The sequence below is a fragment of the Larus michahellis genome, chromosome 5, assembly GCF_964199755.1.
Source record: "Larus michahellis chromosome 5, bLarMic1.1, whole genome shotgun sequence".
Classification (NCBI taxonomy): domain Eukaryota; kingdom Metazoa; phylum Chordata; class Aves; order Charadriiformes; family Laridae; genus Larus; species Larus michahellis.
The window spans coordinates 51,631,015-51,658,593 of NC_133900.1; the positions used below are offsets into that span (position 1 = coordinate 51,631,015).

Genomic DNA, 27,579 nt, shown 5'->3' on the forward strand with positions numbered 1-27,579 from the left:
GAAAATTGAGAGCTCTTGACTCTTTCATCTTCTTGGAACTATATCGCAAAAAACAAACCCTATGGCCGGCCAGGTTTGGTCGCAACCCAGAAATGCTCTTTAGCAACCTGGCTGCTGGCATCTGAGTGCATTAAATCAGACCTTCACGGCTGGTGAAGGCAATGGCAGAACTGATACAGTGGCTAGTGCTGGATGCAGGGAGTGACCGGCTGCCTGGCAAGCACCGCCTCCCCAGCGCAGCCACGTTCACCATCCATCTGACAGGGAAGTAAACAACGTAAATTTGAGTGCATTGCTCTCCGTCTTACTCTGCAAAAATCAGCTGTTGCATTTCTGCCATGCCGGCTGATTCCCAGAAAGCATCGCCCACTCCCACCCAGGTTTTGTGGGACCTTTTCAGCTCATGAAATTCCACCTCCTCCCCTTGAGCACACCTCACTGTAGAATAAGCCCAGTAAATGTGTCGTGTCAGGGGTTTTTCTGTGAATCACCTAGGTTTTTAAAAACCACATCTCACTCAAAATTTCGAAGCATCTTCCTTCTCCATCTTTGTATCCATCTGCAGCTAACACTGATTTCTTGTTCGTTAGCTTCACCCGTCTAACTGGAGTTGTTCCTGCTGTGCGTGGAGGTGAGGAACTGTGGGTCATCACCCTCTGATCAGTATAAGCTTTTTACTAGATCACATTTTCCTAGCAAGTAAGCAACATCTTGGACTGACATGAAGTACTCTGTATATTCTCTGGAGTAGATCTGAAAAAAATCTTTCTGCAACCTCCATTGAATATTCTGAATTTGGGAAAAAGTTTTTATCCATCCTTTTCCCTTTGACCCATCTCTACTAAAATTGCATTTTCTGTGTTAAGTAATGCAATACTCTGCTACAGCGTTATCAGGGTTCTCCGACGTTGAGAGATTGGGAGGCAGGAGGGGATGCGGATTGCGTTTATCTCCCAGGAGGTAATGGGTCCTGCCTAAAATGGATGGGTTGAATCCATTTGGCTCTTTCCGTAGGGCTCCGCATTTGCTCAAGCTAACTGCTCACGCAGCTTTTGAGCGGGAAGTTATGTGAGACAAATCCTATTACTGGTGCAGTAAAACTAGGAATAAGATGCTCCTGGTCCTGCTATAGCTGTCTGTTTGATCAGCAAAACGGCTGCAGAGATAGATCGATAGGTGGATAAATGTATTATAGCAGACAATATTTGTCCGTGCTTGGCCAGCCGTCTGGCTAAATAGCAATATTGATCCTGTAAATAATGACATCCCTAAAATATCTAACTTACTCCTCAAGCAGTAAATACAGGCCTTGGGGCATGAATTTCTCCACTGAATGTTTCTTGGGAAACGCAGCCATCCACCGCAGAGTAACTGCATAATGTGCACTCTCTCTCTCTCACACTGGTTCTATCTTATGTATTTCTCTTAAATTAGTGAAATGAAAACTAGAAACGTATCAGGTTTCTTTTCCCTCTCATTTGCTGAATATTCAGTTTGGAGCTTCGAGTGTTATTTAATCCAGAAGTGTTCAAGTTTTCTAAGTGGTCATTGACCCAATGAAGCTTACTTGTTGCTTTATAACCAAAATGTTCCCAGTCTGGAACAAGAGCTCACATTATGCACTTAGTGACTGCACCACTTCTATGAAGCCGAGTGTAAGAGCTGTGTTAAAACACAGAATGCATATAGAAATGGCATTTGATCCCTCACGTGAACTGCTGCCTGCCTGGGAGCTTAAAAACTTGTCCATCTGACTTCCAGAAAAGAAAAGTCATATCAGCAAAGACACGCAGTGCAGACCTCAAAACCCTGGCAGGAGTCAAAACGGGTCGCTTGAGCTCTCAAACAAGGATGGAATAAACTTCCTCATAAATGATAAACCACAACCACGGTCATACAGTGGATCGTATCCTGAAGCCACCTGACTATCTCAGTAGAGAGAAATGATAAATAGCCGTTTGCCCTCCAATTATACAAGGTTTTTGTATGTTAGTTGCGAGCTGTTGGATTTGACTCCTCGCTGGTCTGGTCCAGCCCTCACTAAACTATATATAAAAGTAAGGAAGAGAATGATAATCTCCCCTTCAAAAAACAACTCACGTAAGGATTAAAGGAAGGCAAGACTGTCTTTTTTTCAGCAAGGGGCTAAGGTAGTGAGAAAATCATGACAGTGTACCGTCTAGATTTACAGCGGAGTTTTTCAATGTGATTTGTCATTGCCAAATCCATTACATTGGGATTAAATTGTACAGGTTATTAAATACTGATTACAAGAAGACGGTGCACCGTGGCAGGCAAATAACTTACAAGTTACTGAAATTAAGGCTTGAAAACGTTTTAAGGGAATTAATGTTTAATTAATGATTTTGATCTATAAGGCATTCCAGTAATAGCTTCAGTAAGAGATTACACAAACCTGTGAGACATTCGTAAGTATAAAGGATATTTGATGTTAGCAGTTTTTTAAATTAACCCTGCATTGGAAGGCCACCACGAGGGATTTGGTGTACAATTAAAGGACCATTCCAGTTAGCAGGCCCTTCACCTTCTGTGATTTTTTTTGCATCATCAAATTTATGTGCACATATTTTTAACAATACAGCATGAGATGAATGTGATTTAGAATATTCCTAATTCAACACCCCAGATTAACTTGGATATTAAACTGCAGGGAGATTTATGGATATGAGGTGGTTGGCTTAATAGTCACTTTTTTTCTTCCACTGAATTTCATCTTTCTGATATTGACTTCCAGAAACAGCATAAATCACCAGCAGCATTTAACTTTCCAACATGATTGATGATCTATGTTAGAAAACTTATCTTACACTAAGACATTCTTGTAAAATGTCTTCTCTTTTTTCATTAAAAAAAGTTTATGTGATTTCTTATAGTCAAAGCCAAGTCGCTGATCCTTCTCTGTTTTGCTCACTAAATTTACCTGAATGATCTGACATTATTTTCAGAAGGCTGTAAGTGTAATTAAGGGGGTTTAGAAGATGTTTGTGTCAGTAGCTGTAAAAATACAAACAGGGAAGTCTACTGAACTGGAAACAATAAATAGCTGGTATCAGTTTTCCTACAGATATGATGTTACAAAGACTCTTCTACAGGAAAATTTTCATTAGGGAATTTCATGGTAATTTATAGTGCCCTGTCAGGAGATAAATCCCACACGAGATTCAAGACATCTAAATAGCTGATCTGTCGAGTTCTGTAATTATATAGGTGCTTTTTAACAGTTCAAATCCTGATGAGATACAGGGATGACACAACTCTCATTAAAGTTGAAATTAATAAACTTTAGAAGTTCTAGTACAAAAAAAAATGGCAGTTTAGTCATCTTTAACTTCATCTTCAAGCTGAAATGCGTAATCTTTTTGATAACGTACTGAGGAAAATAAAATTGCGAAGAAGTTTTGGAGGCTTCACAAGGCTTGATAAATTTGAAAGACCACTTTGAAAATGAGGACTTCTTTCCTTTTCCTCCAGTTTTCCTGGTGCAGCTGCACCAAAGCCAATGTCACTACGCGATTTTTTGGTTAAAACCACCTGAATTAAAAGTTTGTCCAGACTTAACTAACTTTATCTGGAAAAGTAATGGGAAGGTTTTTCCCTGGTTACAAGATAGATCTGGCTTTATATCTAAAAGATATTAATACTTGTTACAGCTTACTAATATTCATTACAGCTAATTTTTCTCACTGGTTATAATGTGCTCATTTTCTCCCTATCACTGGTTATAATCGTTTAGTTTGGTCTATGCTGCCCGCTTAATTATTTTCTTTTTTTTATGTCACATTTCTCAGAATAATAATTATGTCAGATCATAAATCCCATCCTACAGTGACAATAACAAAAACCTGATAGACAGTAATACTTGCTTTATAAGGTGGAACAAGGTGATTCAGTTTAACTAAACACTTAATTTCTTTCTACTTAGTTTAATTAATTCAGCTTAATTATTTAACCTATTAACCAAAGATTAATTAAATTGAATCTGAAGCACTCTCGTTATATTTATATTGCTTATTTTTTTCGGAATGGGACTAGCGTTTCATTACCTCACTTGCTCATTAATTTTAGTGCTGCTGTTGCTCTTTCTTGAAACGTTCCGTTTTCTCCAGGGCCGAGTTAATCCATAATTCAGCACTAATGGTAAATCAGTTGTGCGTTACCCGTGGCACGCAGTCCACCAGGCGACGCCAGGGTTTGGGTGCAGGGGCTGGCCTGCATCGTTTCACGGTGGTTCACAGCGGGGAACAGGACCACTGCGGGAACACACCCTGAATAGCCACAACCATCCTGCCTTGGGCTTTAAAAGGACACCTCCTTCCACTCGCTGTTGGCATTTTATCTTTTTTCTGTAATGCCATCTTCTGAAAATATCTCCCTGCTGTTCTTCAGTGCTGCAAGGGAGCAGGGTGGGATGGAGGTGGCAGCCCCGTTTCTAAAGGCTTCTTAAGGCTCTTTTGAAGAGCACCTTGAAAAATGGAACTCCAAAGCAAATGCCACAGTGCAAACCAGACAAGGTGTTAAAATCAAAGTCAACAAACTCAAGCCCAAGAGCTGTTGGGAGCCATCCACCAGTGTGGGCACAGCTGAACTGCCCCTATCCAGGAAAGTCATGGGTGCCTGTAGTGCCTGCCCTTATCTGAAGGTCTGCCATGGTGTATTGGGTTTGCGTAGCAAAGTTCTGGTAGCAGGGGCGATGGGAGGAGGGGATTACAGGGGTGGCTTCTGTGAGAAGCTGCTAGAAGCTTCCCCCATGTCCAATGCAGCCAATGCCAGCCAGCTCTAAGAGGGACCCGCTGCTGGCCAAGACTGAGCCCATCAGTGACAGTGGTGGCATCTCTTTAACAACATATTTAAGAAGGGGAAAAAAACCCTGTGCAACAGCATATTGCAGCGGGAGAGGGGAGTGAGAATATGAGAGCAACAACTCCGCAGACACTGAGGTCAGTGAAGAAGGAGGGGGAGGAGGTGCGCCAGGAGCTGGAGCAGATTCCCCATGGTGAAGACCATGGTGAGGCAGACCATCTCCGTGCAGACCATGGAGGTCCACGGTGGAGCAGACATCCACCTGCAGCCTGCGGACAACCCCACACCAGAGCAGAAGACTGTGATCCCATGGGAAGCCCACACTGGAGCAGGCTCCTGGCAAGATCTGTGGAGCCACAGAGGGAGGAGCCCACGCTGGAGCAGGTTTTCTGGCAGGACTTGTGAGCCCACAGGGGACACACGCTGGAGCAGTCTGTTTCCGAAAGACTGCACACCGTGGAAGGGACCCATGCTGGAGCAGTTTGTGAAGAACTGCAGCCTGTGGGAAGGGACACACATTGGAGAAGTTCATGGAGAACTGTTTCCCATGGGAGAGACCCCACTCTGGAGCAGGGGAAGAGTGTGAGGAGTCCTCCACCTGAGGATAAGGAGCGGCAGAGACAACATGTGATGAACTGACGGGAACCCCCATTCCCCATCCCCCTGTGACAGAGGAGGTAGAGAAATTGGGAGTGAAGTTGAGCCTGGGAGGAAGGGGCCAGGGGGGGAGAAGGCATTTTAAGATTTGGGTTTATTTCTCGTTATCCTACTCTGATTTGATTGGTAATAAATTAAAGTTGTTTTTTTTCCCCCAAGTCGAGCCTGTTTTGCCCATGACGGTAATTGGTGAGTAATCTCCCTGTCCTTATCTCAACGCATGAGCCTTCCATTATATTTTCTCTTCCCCTGTCCTGCTGAGGAAGGGGAGTGATAGAGCAGCTTTGGTGGGCACCTGGCGTCCAGCCAGGGTCAACCCACCACATATGACATGCTCACCTATAAATCATTATCTCTCCAAAAAAACATACATAATGATAATGGTGATAGTCTGGAAAAGCAAGGACCAGGGACTAGAAATACCTCTGCTGCCTGTACACTTCATTTTCATCAAACATGCTCGTGGCCAGGCAGCTACACAGCAGTGTAGGCAGGCTGTGTTGTCGGTGACAGAGTAGAACCATGGTCCACCAAAGCCACGCCAGGAGGGGACAGACTCCTTGCACTAAATGTGCCCCACACATGCTGGCAGATGAAGATGTGGATGGTCACGACAGGTCAGGGAGCATGGCAACCTCTGAGGGAAAGGACCAGACCTTTCTTAAGAGACCCTTAACTCAAAAATCCATCTACTCACTCTGAAAATAGGAGCTGGGGGAGTATGCACAAAGGAAATCTGCACAAAGCCTCCAGAACTGGTCAGATGCCAATTTTTTTCCAGAACTTCAGAGATTTTAATTCCATTTCTGTAGTAAACTCTGCACCCACAGCCCAAGACCCACTCAAAGTCCCACCCCAAGCAGGAACATCTATTGCAAAAGCACCCGCCAGTGCTACCTGCACCCCAAGCATCCGGAGATACTTAGAGAGTCAGACCCGCCACCTTCACGCTTAGATTTAACAAGCCCCTGCTAAGCACAAAGCTGAATGAGATCACGTCTGGTCCAGGGCCAGAAAGTAATGGTGCGGTAATGGTTTTATTGGCTTTTTGAGAAGGAGCTGTTTGATTTCAGAGAGAGAGGAGAGTCAACAGCAACACTCGCTCCTGCTAATCTCATTTCCAGAAGCATGCTGAGTGAGAAGGCGCTTGGGCACAAAGCTTTGCTCGATTGCTCTCTGTTTATCTAGGATTACATTAGGAGCCCAAGACGCATCTGAAAACAGCCCGTGGCAAGAGCGAGGGTTTTTGCAAAGGGCTTCTGCAGCATCAGGTTTGGGGGAAGGGATATTCCAGTGTTTCCAACAAGTTGTTGGCTGGATGGCAGCCAGTACAAAATGCTTCAAAACTAACAGAATAGATGTGCAGGAAGGGGAAGATTTAGAGACATAAAAATAGCTCCTTTTTGTTGAAAATTAAAAAAAAAAAAAAAGCTGTATTTAGATGCACAGGTTTTAGACATGCAAATTTAAGACAGTCTCAAGGCAAGTACTGCAGCTAATAAGTGTTGATTAGATAGTCTGGTTAATTTAAAATAATATAATGCATTTACCTTAAGCAAAAACAAATCAAATGCAGAAGAGGGAATTAGGGCCCTTGTAAGGAGAGAACTACAGCACAAGTTAGTCTGACAGTGATCTGCCCCATTGTCCATGAAATAGTTACTTTAAAAACCAAATTACCACCAAATCTGGTATAACAACTCTTTATTTCAGTGTCTACAACACAGAGAGGGCTTGCATTTTGAAACCAGAACCATGCAAAGCACCTATACACCAAGAACAAGAAACTGAACAAGTGTCTCTCTCCTGCTACATGTGGAAAATTTAGGCAGGAAGACTCAGTTTTCCTGTGCGTTCTGCTCTATCCTTCCACAAATCAACCAGCTGCGAGGGGTGATAATTAACCTTCATTCCAAATCAAATAATTTGCCACTGAACAGTATTCCACGCTGCCCGAAGCTGCTCAAATATGCTTCTGTAAACTTCAGCAAGGACCCAGTTCTGCTCTCGGTTTACAAGGACAAAGTCCCAAACATCTCCAGCTACAGGAACAGACTTTAATCAGAGGTACTGAATTAACGGAGAGCAGAATTTGGCTCAAAGGATGAGAATCTCCTCCATACAGAGTCCCAGAAAAGGCCCTTATTAACGTCCCAGACAGAGGGATGTAGAGACCACTCTAGGCTCAGAGAATTGCCATGTGCACAGAGGACAACTAGACATCCTGAACTATTAAAAACAGTGGTATAGAAAAATAAAAGGCATAAAATACTGAACCAAAAAGGTTCCAAATAAGGCATCAGCAGGTCCCGACTGGACGTGCTCCCGTTATGTGCTTCACCCTCCCAGCCAGGGTGGTTAGGAACAATGCATTAGGATTGTATTTCTGGCCTCAATCACTAAGCACTATGAGCAACCAGAAGGGTTCAAGTTCTCTTCAAAAAAAAAAAAAAACAAAAAACAAACAAACAAAAAAAACCCACCCACAAATTAAAGAGTATTCTTTTTGGTAAGTATTTCTTATAAAATAAAATAAAAATGTTAAAGCAATTTGTTTAAATGGTTCTTTAAAAAAAGACAACATTCCTGTAAAGTAAAAATATATATATATAGAAATAGAATATAATTTTTTTGTTTGTTTTTAAAAAAAGACATTCAGTATCACATCAGCGGATTCTGATCAACTTCCCGTCCGTCTTCTTTGATAACCGCTGCTCGTTAAGGCAAAACATCAGGTTGGCACCGTTATAACAGCTGAATCAAACCGGCCGAAGGTGAAACAGAGCAGGCAGCATGCTGGCATCAGCGAGGCTGCTTCTCCCGCACGCTGACCGAGCCGTCCTCCATGCCAAAATACACCACCTCTGCCATGTCGATGAAGAGCCCTGTCTCCACCACACCTGGGGAACAAGAGTTCATGTGGCAGTTAATGCCAGAGTCACCCCATTGCTCAAACCCTCCGCTCTGACCATGTTTTTGTTCGTTAAGAGGCACTAGTGCCTCCATCAGAGGTTTGGAGAGAGGCATCCAACCTGGATGATGTTGCATCAGCTGCACAGGGAGCCTCCGGGAAGCCTTCTTCACGGGGCCACCCAAAGAGAAAGCTCTCTCCAGAGTGAGAAACAACTCTGAAAGCTCCCCCGATGCTCACACCGCCCCAGCCACACCATTACGCTAACACAATCACAAGCATGGCATTTTCAGCCATGACCCACAGGAGCAAGAGGAAGCCACATGCAGCCACAGGCTTAGTCACTTTGCCTTCAAGCACACCTAAAAAGCCTATCCTGTTAGAGAACACCTCTATAACACTTGTTCAAACGTTAAGACACAGCAGATCTGATGCTACCTCTGCAATTTGTAGCCCGTTTGCAAATGTACTTTTGGTTGCATTTAATTATGGGGTGCTCCTAACTTCACAGCGATCACTGAGCCGGAGGCCAGAAAGGTAGAAAGAAATGAAGGACGAGGGCTACCACAAGCCAGAGCCCTACTGTCCCACTGTATTTAGGCTTTAACAGTGCTGCTTATCCACTTCTGGGTAGGGAAGATGCTTTTCTACCCATAGCAGGTCCATTTCTGAGCAGCAAACAGTGCTGAGACCATCTCCACACCAACACGATGGAACGGGTCCCATCATTTACCATTCATCTCTCAACCAAAAGAGATGCAAGGAAGAAGTCCTTGCAGAGAGGCTGTTTTGTTTGCAAACAGTGTGACCGGACGCTGTTTCTCTCTTGCACAGAAACAGCTCTAATGATACAGGGATTCGTACGGCCATAGGCAGCAACCACATTAGGATACAGAGCGCTGCACCAGGGACAGCCCAGAACAGCTGTGGTCACCGGTTCATTTAGAAGTGCTCCTGCTGAAGATCCAAACCTGCCACCTACTGCTGACTGTGAGCAAGTGACAGGTAATTATTCAGACAGCAAAGACACCAGGATAAGCCAAGGCAGAGGTAGCACCCTAGCAGTTTGCTCCTAGAGCAGGAAGGGAAACCTCAGAAGCAGCACTGAAGGAAGCAAAGCCACTGAAAAGAGGCAACTAGAAGTTACTGGCAGCTCTTCACCCAGCCTACACCCATGGCCTCTGCCTGCTCTTGTGTTTTAACTGTGATGCCAGGACAATAGATTGCTGCTTTGTGGGGACACTGAGGTTTGTGCAACAGGATCCCATCCTGTTCCTGCATGCTCTGACAATGCACGAACAGTCAGTGAAGGCAGTTGTGTTACGGACTTCAGGGGCAGGCAGGTATCTGGGACAAACTCAAAGATAAAAGATACAAAATATGTATTCAAAAGCCAACCAGATTCAAGAGCAGACTTTGACAAGGTAACCAGACAAGATATCTAGATGTGGCCAGCCTATCTGCTGCTTTCCTCAAGTCCAGCAAGTGCCACTGCCCCTGGGCAGACCTGGGTTGTCCAGAAGCAGCTCTGGCCTGGGCAGCAGGTCTCATGCAAAGCAGGAGCCCTTGCAGAGAGGCTGCTGCATTTGCAAACAGTGAGACCAGCCACTGCTTCTCTCTTGCACAACAATAGCTGCAGCAACAGCGAGGATACGCTGTGCCCTCACAGCAAGGTGAGCCTGTAGGACCACACAACGGTAAAGGGATGCAGAGCTGTAAGGAGCTTCTGGAAAATACCATAACTCAGTGCAAACCCTTGCTCCAGAGTCCACCAGTGTTTCCACTAAAAGCCTCTTTCTAACTGGGCACGAGGAGAGTAAGGAAGAGCACAGGACTGGCATGCCTAGTAGAAAACAGTGTCAGAAGTCAACCTGGTATCACCCCACGTTTTCACCACCATACAGGAATGCCACTTGGGTACAGTTGTACTAATTCAGATGATAACTGCCCCTACATTTGTTTCTACTTCAGAGACCTAAGAGAGGCACTAAGCACACACACACTTCCTCTTATCCACAGGAGACCTCCCACAGTCAGGGTTATCTAGCAGGGGCCAAGCCTCAGACAGCTTTTGGATTTTTTTAAATCGCAGACATTACCTGGTATCATTTTTATAGCTGTGTTCACTTCACTCCATTCATGAACCTTGTCAAATTTCCAGTCCAGGATGAAGTTCCCGTTGTCTGTCACCACGGGGCCCTGGGAAGCAAACACATTTGTCAGCACTGTGAGATCCTTGTCTACCAAGCACAGCCAGGGACTGTCACAGCCCTCACCCAGACCAGCCATCCCCACTGCAACGGTTTACAGAGTCATCATTCAAGTAAATCAGGGCAGTCTACAATAAGCCTGTAAGTAAAACCATCGCCCAAGGCAACTGCTTGTTCCTCGTTCTCCTGCGTACTGATAATCATGCAGAAGCTGGAAACAACAGTGTGACTTCATCACTGGAACAGGGGATCTGTTGTCTTAAAATGGCCATTACAGGCAATTCAAGCCAAAAGAAGCACCCCGTCCGCCCAAATAAGAGTGTGCTCCTGGATGCCATGGGGAGGTTTTGGAGTTGAAGAATATCTGGCCTTCAGCGTCCCAGATGTGCTCAGCACTCTCTCAAGCCCAACAAAAGGAGCAATTGGGTCCTTTCACAGCACAGAGACAGCTGGGGCTGAGGACTAGGTGTTTCAGTGGCACTAAGCAGGATGCGCAACCACATGTGCCAGCAGGGACCAGCATCCTTTGGGAAAACGGCTCATGCTGGAGCAGCACCAATGTGCATTCCCTGAGTGAGGCTGGTCTCAACTTCACAGAGAATGACTGGTTTGCTCCTCTCAGGCACCCAAACGCAGTACCTAAAGCCTCTTGGGATTAGACACATTAAAAACAAGTATTCAGCCTTCAGGCATTAACTCCAACCATTACCGCAGAAGGCTCTCCTTCTCCCCTGTCAGACAACACGGGCTGGCAAAGCCCCACTCTCCAAGTCAGGATATGACAGTGGCAGTGGAGACAAAGTGTCTCCAGTTTTAATTCAGTCCAGCTCTGGCTCCCTGTGGCACAGAGAAGCCTGGAATGGAGCATGAGCTGCCCACCCGACTCGAGACCTCCTTTGAGAGCCCAGACTGCCCTCCAGCCCCCAAACGTCCCCACAGAGCAGCAGGTCAGACCCGGGTTGGCAATCCCTCCTTCTCCCTGCCCAGGGATGCTTGCTTTAGGAGACATAAACCAGAGAGGCTTTCCACGAGCAGCACCGACCCTGAAACACACAGTTCATTAACCAAAGTATAATTAGTGGGAATTACACAAGATACCACTCGTGGGAGTGAAAGCCCAGATTTAATTAGATGAAAGGCCAGACCTCAGGTCCTCTGTTTGCCCACATTGAAGTGGCTCCTCTGGGGGAGCAGGGCCGATCAGCGACACGTACCGCTTTGCTAACAGCCATCCGCAGCTCTGCAGCACCTCCGAAGTTTTTGGTCAGGGCTCTGGTGACAGGGACGTAAGCCATGGGGATGACTTCAATAGGAATTCCCTTCTTCCACTGCTCACCGAGGCTCTCCGATTTTTTCCTGAGGGCACAGTTTGAGGTGGGATTAGCATCAGATGTTGCATTGCTAACACCATTAACATAACACACTTATCACATTACCTCTTGCTAACCCCTCAGGCATAAGGCCCTGGAGGGCACAGCGGTCAGTTCACATGTGCACGCATGTAGGAAGAACCAGTTTAATGCACGATGCTCCATTCACTCATAAGCCTTGTTTTGACACGTTTTGGACAAGCAGGACACGAGTTGTTTTTTTCCATAGCCCTGAGGCTGTATGTACAGAAGGGGAAATTTATTCTGTGCTGACAATCACTGAGCTCAAAGAGCAGGGCAGCCATTTCCCCAAAAGCTCTGCTGACTCCTAAGCAGGCCTGCTGAGTTGAAAATTAAGAAAAAAGCTAAATTGAATTGCTGAAGCACTGGGAGTCAGGCTCATTTCCACCTATTCCTGCTCACTTCCCTGACCCACTGGAAGGGCAATATGGGCCTAACACAGGACCATCCAAATCCTCCCACTGGACACAGAGGTATCATGAATAGTACTATTTTTACCTGTAATCAGCAATAACGATGAAGCATTTTGCATATCCTGCAACTATCTTTTCCTGCGTCAAGCAACCACTGCAAGGGGGAAAAAAATAACATAAATATCAGAAAACAGACTGCTCCTCAGGTCTGATGGTCTTAAAGTCCAGTCCCCTCCATCATATTCTTGCTGGTTTTGGTGCTGCCTTTGTCCTACATCAGGGCTCTTTCCCCTGTCCCATCAGTTGATCCTCCTTGTCCCTTGCACACACTCTCAGTCAGGAGCTATGTCCCACTGCAGGTATACGCACAGCCCTGCACAGGATCCCATCAGCCTCTCCAGCCCACCCCAGAGACATCCACAGCCAGAAAAGGATGCTCAGAGGCCACTGCCACCAGCGTCGCACACAGAGAGATGGACAGCAAGGCTCACCCGCCACCTTTGATAAGGTTGAGATGAGAGTCCACTTCATCCGCTCCATCGATGGCAACGTCAAGCTGTAGGAAGAGGAGAAACTTGGTGTGGTAACTTCTCCCATGCAGCATCCAGGAGCTGCTCTTGGTGCAGCTTGGGAGGGTGTCAGGTCCCAAGCGGCCAGATGCCAGCCTGACCAGAGATGAGCATCTGATCAGCCACCCAAGGATACCAGCCCCTGCCAAACCACAGGCATGTGAGAGCAGGAGAAAGAAAAACCAAAACCAGCTGCTGGTCTGCAAGACACATCACTTTAGCACACAAGCAGGGAGCTCCCAGGGAAAATTTCAGTGACACTTCAGCAACACAACATCCCTGCCTCAGGCCAGCAAGTCTCAGCCTGGAAGAGGTGCCAAACACCTGGAGGAAACACAACTCTGCAGGCTACTTGCCATCTAAAGGGACAAGCACCAAGACAAGAATAAGGCTTGGAGGAAAAAGAATAAACTAAGCTAATTCCCGCTCATGTTGTACAGCATGGCTGCCTAAACTCATCCTCAGGGGAGGATAAAGGAGCCTGATGCTTTATGAAGAACCAGGTTAAAGGAAGGTCAGGTGAGGTCTTACCTCTGCAGTCCCACTTACCTCTGGATGTCGGTCCAAGTCACTTAGTGTTAAGCCGTTCTGCAGGATCAGCTGACGGGCCTGTGCACCAAGAACACAGCAAACACCATTTACTGGTGGCAGGAAAGGAAGACAGACTCGTGGTGGCATTCCACTGGCTGCAGCAAGGATGGAATCTCCCTGGGAGAGCTCCACTGCCCCACTCTGAGCTGGCAGAGAGGCTGCAGCCAGCAGCAAGAGCACATGGCAAGGAGAAAATGGTGCCTCCAGACCAGATTGTTTTAACCAAAAGAAAACCCTGCTGCTGACTTGAGCTAAAATGCTCAGATGGTGCAACAGGACTCCTGGGTTCAGGTCTCTCCATACTAAATAGCCAAAAGCCCCATCAGCTTGGTGGGAATCACTTGTATCTAAGCGTTAGAGGAGATATGGGATTTTTGAGTCCTGTGTTGTTTCAGCTTGGACATCATTCTCCCTCGCACCCTTCCAGCCCCTCTGATTTCCTTCAGCTGAAAAACAGGAGCAAGAAAATGAAATATTTACACCATAGCAATGCGGGACTAACAATGAAGATATTTTTCATATTGGAAAGAAACAAACTAACAAAAAAAGAAAAGGCAAAAAAAGAAAAGCACAACTCATGGAGAAAGTGTGGGAAGCCTCCTGAAACAGCTGTTTGGTGGCTCCGATCTACTTTTACTGAAGTGGCTGTGTATTTCCCTCTAGTGGCAATACAACACAAAACACCCAGAGTTACCCTCCACTCGGTCTGTCAGTTTAAACAGGAGTTCAAATTTAGAGAACCATGAACTGGTTGAATTTTCTGGGTTACAAATCATTGTCTGAGTGAGACTCCCTCCTTGCACACACTCTGCTCGAGTCTGAAACCTCCTACCATGCTGTAGCTAGACCAACAAGCCCCAGTGCTATAGCCCAGATCAACTGATTCCCCTGAATTTTACCCACTAATGCTAACACAGTGCATAAGTCACATGTACTGGCAACCCAGAAACATTAAAAAGAGTTAGCAAGTGGTACTCCTGGCAATGAGATATGATTTGAATCATTTATCGTGGCATTTCATAGCATGCAGTTTTAACACCCATGGGCTGTGGGCTCTTGATCTGTGCACTAAGATTGCCCTAAGGACTCACAAAATAAAAAGAATAAAAATCAGTGGGTTTACATTCATTACATGGTGTCCACATAAAGAGATTTCAGGGATCTGGGAACTGAAAGCATTGAAAAACACTGTGCTGCACATGCAGGCCAGATCCTGAACAGGCTTAGAGGCAGCAGCGTGGAAACGAGGTGTCTCTCTCGAGGCTCTCTGCTTGCAAGGCGATGGGAGCAGACCAACAGGAATCAAAAGCAGAGCTCCCACAACCGGGGGAAAAGTGGCAGTAACTGCGCGGCACTTGCCAAGAACGGTCTCACTCTGTGCTGTCAGTACACGTCCAGGTGAAAAGAAGGAACAACGCAAAAGCCAAGGGACAGATACTTACCCTGGCTCTAGCTTTACTGATGGTGATGGAATAACCCAACCTGACAAAAGGGAAGGGAGGAGAATAAAAGCCCACTGAAACCAACTCTTCCTTGCCAGTAATCTCAGGCAGCCATTTACACCTGTACGTAGTGAAAATAAGATGCTGGTTTGCTGACCTGGGAACACTTCACTCGGAACTGGTTGAATTCTAAGAGACTGCAAAAGATACAAGGCAGCCTCATGTCTGGGGGATTTGGGCTCCTGCAGGTGTACGATCTATCTCTTCCCTTTAACAGCAACCTTTTTGTTTTACTGGTAAGAAACTGTGTAGCGTTACACAAACTATCCCAATATTTCAAGGCAGGACAGGCTCCAGCCCACCTTCACTATAACAGCTTTATCAATGTTTTCTGTAAGACCTAACAAGTCAACCCAGAGCACTTCTCCTAGGTTGAAATGGGACACGGTATCTCAGGTTGGGGATCATTTTAGACAGATCCAAGACAGACTCTCACCGCAGAAGTACTGATAGAGGTTAAAAAAAAAAAAAAAAAGACAAAAAAGAAGAAGAAAAATCTAGTTTTTCCTTTTTGCCCTTTGCAGTAGTTTGTATTATATCCCAGATGGCCACTGGTTGTTTGCAACAGCTGGGAAAAGAGAGCTGTTGCATCACCCCATCACCCCACACTCACACTTTAAGAACATCTGCGGGGTAAGAGGATGTTAAGTTTTCATAAGATTTCAGGATAATTCAGGTTGGTCTCTATCAACTTCCAGGTCAAAGCAGGGTAAGCTACCAGGTTGCTCAGGGTTTTACCCCATTCCGGTCTTAAAAACCCCAACGGACAGTTGCTGCACAGCCTGCCTCACTGCTTGGTTGTCCTCACGGTGAAAAAGTTGTGACAAAAGTACAATCCCGAGGTCTACAACAGGACTTTGAGGACACATGCCCAATTCCTAGACTGGAGCATTGCCACACAGCCTCAAAAACCCCATGGGTGATCCCCATCATGTCACCTCTCCCTGCCCAAAGGGGACACGGTGTCAGCTGCTCCTCTGCAGGGCATTCCCACCTCAAGGAATAGAGGCAGAGAGAACAAAGCCAGTTGCCTGAAGGCATGGAAGCTGAGAAGCTTCCCCAGCAGCTCTGTGTTTCACCACCAAGCCACTTCTCCCTCTCCCTGCAAACCTCTCAGTGCTAGCTTGGTGTGAACCGATCCCTGCAAAAGCTGCACAGCAAAGGAAAGATTAAGCCAATTTCTATTCTGCAATTTCTTATAAAAGCCAGTTGGTGCATTTCAAGTTCCTCCTGAGCTTGCTATTATTGCTTGCAGCGTGATTTTTACAGCTTAAGAGCTTGATTCAGAATCAAAGGAGACTAAAGTGTCTCCCAAGAGTTTTGCATTATGAGTCTGGTTCACCACTCTCAACAGCATTTTCTGTAAGTGGGATCCAGAGCAAGCCACACACCAACAGACATAACCAGCGTTACCACACTGGTTCAAAACACACCTCCTAGCACTACGGCATCCCTGCAGTTCATGTCAGGGTAACACAGCACCATCACCGCCAGCTTCATGAGGTCCATCTGCAGGCTGCATCTCGGCTGCTCTCACCAGTGCTTTCAGCTAACTCACACGGCAAGGAGACAGTCCAGAGAGCAGGGTGGTTGCCTCCCACAGCCAAAGGGAAGATGCCCTTCGTGAGTGTTTGGACTAGCAGAAAGCAAAGGAGTAAAGTGCTTACCTGAAAAGATGTGGGGATGCAGACAATTGTTAGGTTCTCCTCTTTAACCCGCTCAGCTGTAGGATAAAAAGCAGAAGCCTCGGTTTGTTCGTTGCAGTAGGGAAAAAACACATTAACTTTCACTTTAAGAAATCTCAGTTCAGAGCAGTCCCTTTGAATCACTGCAATTACTTGCTTGGCTTGCAAATAACTCAGTCGCGCTCAAACGCAAACAGGTGCCACCCTGCATAGGCTACGGCTCAGTTTCTACAGTCAGAGAGGTTTGAACACCCACCCTGGCTCAGACCGAGACACCATGAGCCATTAACCTTTGTGTCTCCAGCAGCAGAAGAGCCTCGTCAGCAAATAGTCACCTGGGAAATTAGCCCCACTTCCCTCTCTCACTCCATTAGACAGGTTTTGCTTGTAAACAGAAAGCCTCGGCAGCTGTCTGAAAGGTTTTCTGGCTTGTTGCCTCGGGGACGTCACATTCATTTATTATAGAACATTTAAATATATGGCAGGGAAAGGACTAATAAAATTCAGTATTCCATTAAATGGAAGGAAGTATTTCCTCCCACAGGTTAACCTCAAATGACTAAAATCTATTACTAAGATGTCGTTATGGACAAAATGTTATTTTAGTAATTACAATACTTAAGCATAAGCCAACAGCCTGAGAGTCAGTAACAGCTCTTGCACCAGAGCAAGCACACGGGCTACATGCTTCAAGGAAACCCACATCCCAGTGCAAATGTATTCAGTAGACATGAAAACTCGGACTTTGCAGCCTGGAACAGGCAATGCACTTTAAGTAGTATACCTATTTATTTAGAGACTGATTCTGTCTTAGAGTCAGGAGTAGCTGCAATACTGAGCCAAGCCCAGAAAGCTGACCTGCAGGTCCCAGACCATCTCCCAGACAATTAAGTGTATTGCACACAGCATGGGGTGAGGTGGGTGCCAAGAGGCAGGCACAGCACCATCTCTGATGTTCCTCTGGGAAGCGAAGCACTGCGCCGTGCTCAGACTTCAGACCCGCTTGCCCATGGTGGGCTGGGGGACAGCTAGTCACAAGGGGACTTCCCAGCCACGCAGAGCCACCCAGGTGGGACACACCGAACTCTGCTTCCGAACAAGAGTCCCCCTCTGGGTCGAGCAAGACCCCCATGAACGACAGGGCTGATGCTGCACTCCTGACCCGTCACACATGGCTGCTCTGTTTTGCATCCCAGGACAGCAAAGCAGGACGAGGCACAGCACCTCCACAAGCAGATCTGCCCTAGGGCTCACTGCAAGCCAATCTCTGCACCCTCTGTAAGGAGGCACGATGATAATTACCCTCACATTCACTTTGCAAAAATGCCTTTGCCTCACTTGAATGCTTGGCTGAAATGTTCTGAATCACACCTTGAGTAAACTTGCACCTGGGGCAAGCAGATAAACCTAGCTGTAGGGTATATGAAAAAGGGCAGCAGGATTTCTTCATTACGCCTCAGCAGGACCCTCAGTGTGAATAAAGTGGATGTGAGCGAGCAGCATCAGCCGCGTACAAATGGGTTAACGGAAGCAAAGCAGCTGCGTGGCCCAAAGCCACAAAGCAAGTCAGGACTGGGCAGAGCTGGAACGCAACGGAGGGGTTTAGATCCGGTTTGGGGTGGGTGCCACTAAAGCACTTTTTCTGGCTGTACGGGGAGAACAGGTGGCAAATCATTACTTCCTCAGGACTCTATGCAATAACTTCGGAGCACAAGACCCAGTTTTAACCTTCAGCTTCAAGGAGGACACAGCAGTCGGTGATCAGACCCAACGCATTAGCTCTAAGTCAGCATCCAGAAGATTTAACATGTTTTTCAAGTAGTTGGGGCAGCCGGACAAGGGTACTTTCTGCAGCGGGAGGAACACGAAGGGGAGCGTCCTACCTAATCGATGCACCGCATGGACAATTGTAGAACCGCTTCCAATCCCAAGAACTTGATTGTTCTGCAAATTAAGAGAGACAGAGGAGATCTGTTACTGGGGCCTTGACACAAGGGCTGTCTGCTTTTCCTGGTAGATTCAACATTATAAACACATGCAAGAGGAACCTTGCCCAGAGATGCACTGCCAATACACAACGTCTCAGCTCGCTGCAGGCAAGGAAGGAAACACACTGTGCCAGCGAGGGCACGAGCGCTGTCTGTGGCTAAGGGATTTTAAGCAACTGGCCTTCTCATTAAAGGACATGGGCTTGCTAAATACCACCACGGTCTGAATCTCAGGGTGTTCAATGCACACTCACTGCTAGTTGCTGGCACACCGTGCACCCTCTCCTGCCGGAAAGCTGGGAGTTTCAGACAATACCACAGAGGAAGAAGCTGAAACAACCTCAAGATAACATCTCCCAAGGAAGCCGCACAGTAAAAGCATGGGTTTGCTGCCAACGGTATTGTTAGTAAACAGTATGGATGCACCAGCGGCCAAAGCAAAGAGCACAGCAGCAGTTCCTAGAGTATAATAAAAACCACCCTCCAAAACAGAGCATACAACTGCCTATTACAGAGTCCAGCAACACACCTGAAAGACAGATGAGCCTGGCAGCGTATGCTGAAGAGGATCACACTTTAACCACAGCTCAGCCCTGGACTTCCTCTGATTATGGTCTGGTTTAAGAAGGATCTCTACCATCTCATCCATAACACAGATATGCCTCTAACAGGTGCTGCAGGCTGAGGGTGGATGGGTGCAATTGTGTTACCTCCGCAAGAGAATGCTCTGTGATGTAAGTCTCTGTTTATTATCAGAACAATCTCCCTCCCACCCACTGAGAGCTACCTGTAGCCTCTTGCACACTTCCAATTTTCAATGTACTTCCCCTTCTTTGGATGGGATCCAAAGTCTAAATTGACTTAAGGAGGCCCAATATCACCACAGAGACTCCAGATGAGAAAGACTTCAAGCCAGCCAGAGATGCAGGCACAGAGCTGTTGTGCATTATCTCTTGGACATTATACAGGTCTGGAGCTCTTTCTCCATGTGCAACAAATCCAGAGTTCAGCAGGTGTGGAAAAGCCACACCTGCAGCATTTCAACCAGCTAAAGTCTTACTGGCATGCAAGCTTGCGTTGGAGAGGTGGAGGTCAAGGCAGGTCACATTCCCCTAGGATTAATGATTTCCCTTGCTTAAAAAGCTTAAGAAAACCAAAAGTTTTCCAAAACCCAGCACAAAACCAGAGACTCGGCTTATATCCCAGCCCTCACTAATCACCGTGACTCTGCAAAACACACAGAAAGCAACAGATCGCAGCTGCACGCCTGCAACGTTGCCAGCAGAAACCCAATAGCTCCCGAGGTTTCCCAGTTTCTCCTGCCCAGCAGGCAGAGCCAAGCGTGGCCAGCCAAGGAAGGGGCAAGCAAAGCTGCACGGGGGCCGGCAGGACACAGGCAGTACCAGTGCTCCCAAGAGACTTGTTTTGACCTGGGAAGAGGCAGTTTCTTCTCTTTGCCCTCATTTCTATAGGGTGGGACAGCTTCTTGGAGCAGCTGGATGCCCTAAAGGAGTGGGGAAAGCCTCAGCATCAGCCACTCCACTGTAATGCGGTGGGAAGAGCTCGCAAGGAACCCAGCCCATCGCTGGCAACAAACCTGAAGGAATTTATCAGTGAGGAGGGGAGAAGCATCCTCCCTTAGGTGGTGGCAAGACCTTGGGCTAAGTGGTTTTCCCAGAAAGACAGTTTAAGCCAGCCTAAACTAGTGCTGTCACAACCCCCGCCTTACCGCAGCTCCCACCTCTCCCTCCGCAGCTCCCACCTCTCCCTCCGCAGCTCCCACCCCAGCCAGACCAGGGGCAAACCAGCCAAAAAACAGGGGCAGGGTGAATGTCAGCAAGAAGCAGAGCACAAGGTCGGTGTGCAAGGTCCTGCTCACAGCACCAAAGAGCAGCACCTCATGCAAAAAAATGACATTTCAGGTTGTTTACTAAAACCCCAGCAAACGAAACCAAAGCACTGAGCCACAGCACAGTTGAGGATCCACGTAGGGACTCCACGAGTGGAGTCAGCAGGGATCACAGCATTTTCTCAGGTAACCCAAGGGCCTAGAGATGCTGCCCTAGAATACAGATGCTGACAAGGCAACGCACATCGAGTGGGTATCAGCAGCACCACACTGGCTGGCCGGTCCAACATAATTTTCTAAGACTAGGATTTATACAGCCAAAGATCAGGAGATAAATACATTGCAAAGCCCAAAGTTTCCCCTTAATAATGCTCAGCTCTCTGGGGCAGCAGGACCTACGGCTCTCGCCTGTCTTTTCATTTCTAATGGAGACTCCATCAGGGCCAACAGAGAGGTGTTGTATAAACGCAAAGCCAGCCCTCCCCAAGCAGCTTACAGCTCTAAAGCCCCAAGCCCCGTGCCAGCCCCATTCCTCCGAGCGGTCACAGCACCACAGCCTGCAGCTTCTGAGGCTGGTCATCTCTGTGTCTACTCCGGTACTGGGGGGGTCTGCTCCTATAGCTGCCTGAGGACAAGCACTGTGGGTAAACACACCAATCTGTCTTTAATTAGAAAAAAGAAAAAAAAAAGAGAGAGAGAGAAGAAAGTTCTTCTCTCCTAATCCCCCCACCCACAGGTTTTATATCTGCTACAGGCAGCACGAGGAGCTGCTGTGCTGGCACAGATAGGGATGGGTGTGAAGCAGGATGCCAAGCGAGGGCCCTGATCTAGTACCGGTACCAAACCCCCCGGTGCCACGGATTTATGGCACAGTTAAACGGGAGAGATTTGTCCAGCATAACTGAACCGTGAAGTCAGTGGTGTCTCCCACGCGTCCCTGCCGTGCAAGGAAGGAAGTCTGCAGCTTTGCTTTCAGAGATTACTTTGCTCCCTCCGTTAACAGCAATAGCTCTAACAGTCAAACACAAAGTTATCAGTTACGAACAGCAGCTGCACCCTGACAGTGCAAACTGAAGGGGAGACAGGTTTTATCTGACAGCTAAGATCATCTAACTCCATGGTGGTGACTCTACCCTGCTTCTCCATCATCGCTTCAAACCAGCTTGCACAGCAAGCACTGCAATATTACTCCGGACGCTGCCTATTTTACTTCTTCAGTATCGCTAGCTGGGCGCTGAACTTTAATCAGCTGGGACACAGCCAGAAACATCGTCCTAAGTTCGCTTGACCATAAAACAACACAAAGGCCAGCTATTTCACTAGGAAAAGTCCAAAATTAAGAGTCACGTTTTAGCCCAAACCAAAGGCAGACCCAGCTTGCGATCACCCACAGCAGCCATCATGCCTTGGCTCCACACTTTGCTACACAAAGTCCTTCCTCCAGCAACCCCTCAGTGTGCAACTTTAGGGCTTGCTTTGGGTAAGAAAGGCGGGTTTTACGCAACTGCCAGTCCATCCCCCACCCCACAGACAGCTTTTGAACACATTGGCCTGGCAGGGCGTAGGTCTCAGATGGCATGCAGGTGTGCTCTCTGCAGGCAGGTACAGACTGCTCAGAGCAAGGAGAGGCTGTAAAACAAGTGAAACATTTACAGGACACCAGGGAAGCCACTGGCAAGTGAACCTCAAAATGCCAACCCAGTGGCGAGGAGCAGGAAGGAAAAGGGAATTTCCCCCCCCACCAAGTTCTAACATCTACCTCTTTGGCAGTGACTCTATGCCCGTTTCATCACTGCTGTTGCAAAAGGACTTGTACAGCAAACATTGCGATAAACCACTGCGTGACTTTAACTGTTGATCTCCAAGTGTTCACAATCAGCCTGTGCCAAACCTCAAGCAGCTCCAGTCCTATTTAACCTTCAAGGGGTCGATGAAAGCCCCTTGCTGCAGTTCCCTCCCTGCAGCGGACAGGACATGGCCCCCTGGCTAGGGGCTGTTGCTCCTTTCTCGGGTGCTCGGGCACAGGGTACAACAGCAGAGCACCCTGGACTCAAAGAAAGAAGCAGGACTCGGCGTTAGCCTGAACTCCCACCACAGCCCACCTTGCAGGCAGGTGCACGGTGAAAGTTTGGAGGTGCAAGACGTTACCCCAAACTCGGGGTGTACCCTGCTGCGCCAAGCAAGGCACTGAGCCGCTGCCGGGAGGCGTGCGTTGAGCGCAGAGACAGGAGGGGAAGAGTAGCTTTCTCCCTTCTCCAGGCTAAAGCAGCACAGCCCAAAGCAAAGAAGGAAGAGGATCAGCAGGGCCCACCCGTGCAGCCCAAGGTCCCTCATTGCACCCCAGGACCATCCATGCTTTGTGGGGAGCGAGGGGTCCCTGCACCCCAGGCTTCCCCGTGCACTGGAGGGACGCGGGCAACCCAGAGACCCTCCGTCCACTGCGAGGCTCCGTGCCCCCCACGGCCACTCCGTGCATTGGGGGTCCCTGAGCCGCGGGGACACTCCATGCACCCCGGGGTCCGTCCCTGCACCCCGGGGCCGCTCCGTGCACTGGAGGGGTCCGTGCACCCCGGAGAGCCTCCATGCCCTGGGAAGCTCCGTGCACTTCATTGCCACTTTGTGCACTGGGGGGTCCCTGCACCCCGCGGCCACGCCGTGTACTGGGGGGGTCCCTGCACCCCGGAGCACCTCCGTGCACCGGGAGGCTCCGTGCAACCCACGGCCACTCCGTGCACTGGGAGGTTCCCTGCCTCTCGCGGCCGCTCCGCGCACCGGGGGTCTCCGTGCCGCCGGTACCCCGAACAAGGCAGGGCTCCGGGACGTCTCACCTGGACGTGCTTGTCCACCGCCGCGCAGGCGGCCAGCCTCTTGGCCTCCTCTGCCATGGTGCCGCCGAGCCGCCCGCGGGCGAAGGCGCGCCTCCCCGCCGCCGGCCCCGCTCTGACCCTCCCCGGCGGCCGGGCAGCCAGGGGCGTGCTGCGGAACGGGCCGGGCCGGCCGAGGAGCCGCATGCCGCCGCGGCCCGCCCCCGGGGGGCTCTCCCGCACGGGCTGGAGGCCTGGGCCGAGCCGGTTCCCTTCCTCCTCCTCCTCCTTCTCCTCCTCCTCCTGCTCCGGGAGGCTGGGACTTGTAGTGCTGCCAGCCGCGAACTACAGCTCCCACAATGCACGACAAGGCTCGGGGTGTCCGCTCCGCCCGCCCGAGCCGCAATCCCGGAGGAACTTGTTTCATCGATGTATATACATGTATATATCGGGTTTTCCAGGGACAGAGGGGTTGAGGCTTTCCCGTACAGTGCAGAGGAATGGGCAGTGCTGGGGGAGGAGAGCGGGTGGCGGGGGGAGCCCCGCACGGCGCCAGGCAATGCAACGAGCTCAGGGCGTTACTTTACCCGGGCTTCCAGAGGTGCTAAGGCAGAGCCTCTCTTGGACTTTTACTCAAAGTTTGTAGCATGATCTCGCTGGGAAGTTCTTCTGTATGGCAGGGGGTGAAGGACTGGCGAGCCATGGCCTGCCCCAGCTGGGAGCGTGTTGCAGGACTCACAAGGAGGAACACGGATGTGACAGAAAACACTGGTCCTCTGACCACGCCGGCACTTAGTCGTCCTCATCCCACCCTGCATGAAGGTCAGGATAAAACTCGATGGAGGTGTTTCTGTCAGGGAGCACACAGAGCCTCTTTTTTTGCCATATTTTTTTCTCCTCTATTCTGGGTTGGCATCTGCTGAAACCCTTTGTGAAGAATACCAAGAGAGGCAGACGAACCTCCAAGTACCTGTGCACCTGGGGGACACGTTAGGACCACGCAGAGGCATCTCAGTTTCTCTCCAGGTTGCAGTCCCACCAAGATGAATAAGCATTACAAGTATTTATCACTCACTATTCACTCCAAGGCCAGACCACAATGTGTAGAGAATAATACATATTTCATTATTATTATTTGCACAACAGAAGAGCTGCTGTTGGCTTTTTTCTTTTTTTAAATTCTGTGCATGACCGACTTGTTCTGTTGCCAACCTCTGCGATTCTGATGTGATTTTTAAGGGCTAGAAACGTTTCCTTTTGTTTTCCCTGGGCCGGCACAGCAGTCTTTGAACAATGGGGTGGTATTTCAACAAAGACTCCATTATTGCTGCCCAGGCTTATCTCAGCGCGGTATGGCCTCACCTTTCTGTGCAGAGCAGGTGACTTGCTATTAAGAGCAGCGCGTGATTGCTGTACAGTCGTTCGGTGTTTTCTGATAGCTGGCAACGATCTTTCCTGCAAGTTACACATCTTAGAGTGTAAATACGCCCATCCAGTGGGATATATACTTCAGAAAGAATCAGACCTAAGTACTGTGTTCTTCCACAATGCATTAATGGTAAAACTGAAGGAGCAGCTGACTGGGTTTGGGGTTTCTCCTTTCAGTATCCTGAATGTTTGACTGCTGCCTGAAATGAAAAACAGTCACGAGGGTTTTACACCGATTCAGGAAGCCCATCCTTACATGCGGGCATCTCTCAAATCCCACCAGAATGGGGAGTGTTAGCCCAGAAGTTAAGTGTGGGGCGATAAACCTGTTTGTACTCTAACAGCAACGGCTGATGGCATTGGCTTGAAACACATTGTGCAGTGCACATGCCCGGAGGAAAGCAAACATTTCCACTTACAGATAATGGGTCTTTCTGTTGGCAATTTATCTGAATCTGCTGGTGAGTTACAGTTCCAGCAAATGCAGGAAAATCTCTCATTTACGGTGTGCTGAGCCTTGCCTATGCACAAAAAGAAGGCGTTGGACATTTTAGAAATGGATTTTCTTTCAAGATTCAGCAACAACCAGCACCGTTTGCAAACAGCTCAAAGTCCTTTTGTACAAGCCTGGTTTTGCCCCGTGTCAAAGCCTCTCTAGGAGCCAACTCTCATTCTCTCTGCTTCAGTACGGAGGGAGTTGTTTGAATCTGCTTTGTTTGAATGGACATTTTGCTTGTCGAACAGGGTGGTAACTGCGAGGTGTTAACCCTAGCGAAATGCCTCGCTGATGAAGGGAGTAGCTTGGACCATCAGGGTGGCAAAGGGTGGCTGCACAATTCTGGGTGCTGAATTCTGTGTCTGAGCCTGGAATTACATGTTAGGAAATTACACAGTAGCTGAGATAACAGCTTGCTGTTGACAAAATGGGAAGATCCCGCTCTTTACTCCCTTCACCCACCATCCACTCTCAACGTGGGTGCAGAGTTTATGTTGGCTCTGGCATTCCTCTGACCCTGTGCTGACTCACCTTGCCACACAGGCAGAAAGAACAGTTTCTTCTTGCCAGGTAAGTGAGGATGAACTGGGTCTGCCCAACTTAACATGTATCTCTGAAGGGGAGTTTTGTAACTGGCTTAAGCTGCTCTGGTCTAAGACAGCTGTGTCCCCAAAAAGGAGCATTCCCACCCTCCAGTCCATCACTTGCCAAGTTTTCCTGCTGCTTCCATGTGTTGGCAGAGAGCTGTTTTTTCTGAAAGGTAATGCAACCAACAAAATCAGTTTTCCTTGACCTTTCCGGAGGAAGGCAGTGAAATCAACCAGTTGGGACCACCTTCTGCAGCAGACATAGCCCAGCTTAAACCTGTTGCAAAAGTGCATGATAACCTGTGTGAAATCCTAGCAAAGGCACAGCAGTCTCTGGGTGTCAGACGTGTTTATTCGATTAACAGTATATCTCACTTCATAAGACATGAAAGAGATAAAAAACAACCAAATCTACGAAGGTAAAACTTCACAAACTCACTGGAGAAACCAAGTGGAAGATCGAGCATTTCTAACTCATCTTTCCAGATAAGCTCCCTTTCTGGTTGGCAGTGGGTCTCCAAGCCTGTCATGTCCCAGCAATTGCATTCTTGCTACCTTATTTTTTATCCTGCAAACTGCAGTTCAGTGACATTTCCTCTGAATAACACCAACTTCACCGCTTGTCTCCGGTTTGATCTGTTGGATGAAGAATTGCTTGGTTTTATTCTGCTTGTGAAAAGACATCAGCAGGGGCGCTGCTACACTAATTAAAATATATGCAGCTTTTTGACAGTCTGAATTTTCCTGAGGGAAAAGGCAGGCTATAAATTGTAATTTTGCAGGGGACTACGAATGGCCCTTGGTACAGGGCAGCCACGAGGTGGCATGCTGGGCTTTCGCTGCTGCACCTCGCTAGTCTGAGAGCAAGTTATTCAAGAAAATCGGGCAGATCTTTAGTGGAGTTACGTAAAACACCATTCCTATTAACATCCATCCCTCCTGCAAGAACAAGCTTTGATTTCCACATAAATGGCTGGTCAGATTTAAAGTTATTGTCATATGATTGAAATAGATCTCTTATGTCAGTCAGTCAAAACAGAATGGAGAATGTGAGTCATGCTTTGCAAAAAAGCAGGAAGTTTGTTTTTGTTGGCACAAATTTTTAATACAGAGAGAAAATTATATGGCTGTATTGCAGTGTTTTTCTAAGGAATTTGTGAATAACACTGCCCATGCCTTAGAGAAATGTTTCCAAAAGAGAAAAGCAAGGACTTGTAGATTACAATTGTTAATTCCTTACGCCTCAGTGGTAAGGAATCTAGGAGGAGTCTAGAAGAAAACATGGACTCCCTTGAAAACTGTTAGAGCCCTCGTAAGATCAAAGGCTGCAATGGGAAGACTGCTGATCTGGGACAGGGAGGTGGGAGGAAGTACAAGAGAATGAGGTAATACTCATGGGTGTGATAGGGACACTTGCACAAGGCTGTTATTGTTTTGCCTTAAGCATAATAAACCTTCATGAACCAGCACAAAGGTAAAAGTGCAAGTCTATTTGTAAAGTACTCTGATATTCTGAAACTCGCTGGGGTCTGTGGTTACTGCGTATCTGTCTCTAAGCCCCTTGAATAACTAGTAGGAAAATAGATAAGTTACTGTAGAGGGCACGGCACAGAACTAGTTTTTCTGCACAATCTATAAATATAATGGAGTTTAAAATTTAAATATATTAGTTACCCT

At 47.8% G+C, this 27,579-nt stretch overlaps 1 protein-coding gene across 1 annotated transcript; it reads right to left on the bottom strand.

Moving 5' to 3' along the window:
- Positions 1-7,165: 7,165 nt before the first annotated feature.
- RPIA (ribose 5-phosphate isomerase A) lies at positions 7,166-23,689 on the bottom strand. The gene is made up of 9 exons (XM_074587259.1): positions 23,416-23,689; positions 18,634-18,694; positions 16,733-16,788; positions 13,522-13,581; positions 12,895-12,959; positions 12,489-12,557; positions 11,814-11,955; positions 10,489-10,588; positions 7,166-8,378 (listed from the first exon to the last, which is right to left on the bottom strand). Exons 1-9 carry the CDS (start codon positions 23,596-23,598, stop codon positions 8,281-8,283), a joined length of 834 nt encoding a protein of 277 aa, XP_074443360.1. The 5' UTR covers positions 23,599-23,689; the 3' UTR covers positions 7,166-8,280.
- Between the last annotated feature and the right edge of the window lie 3,890 nt (positions 23,690-27,579).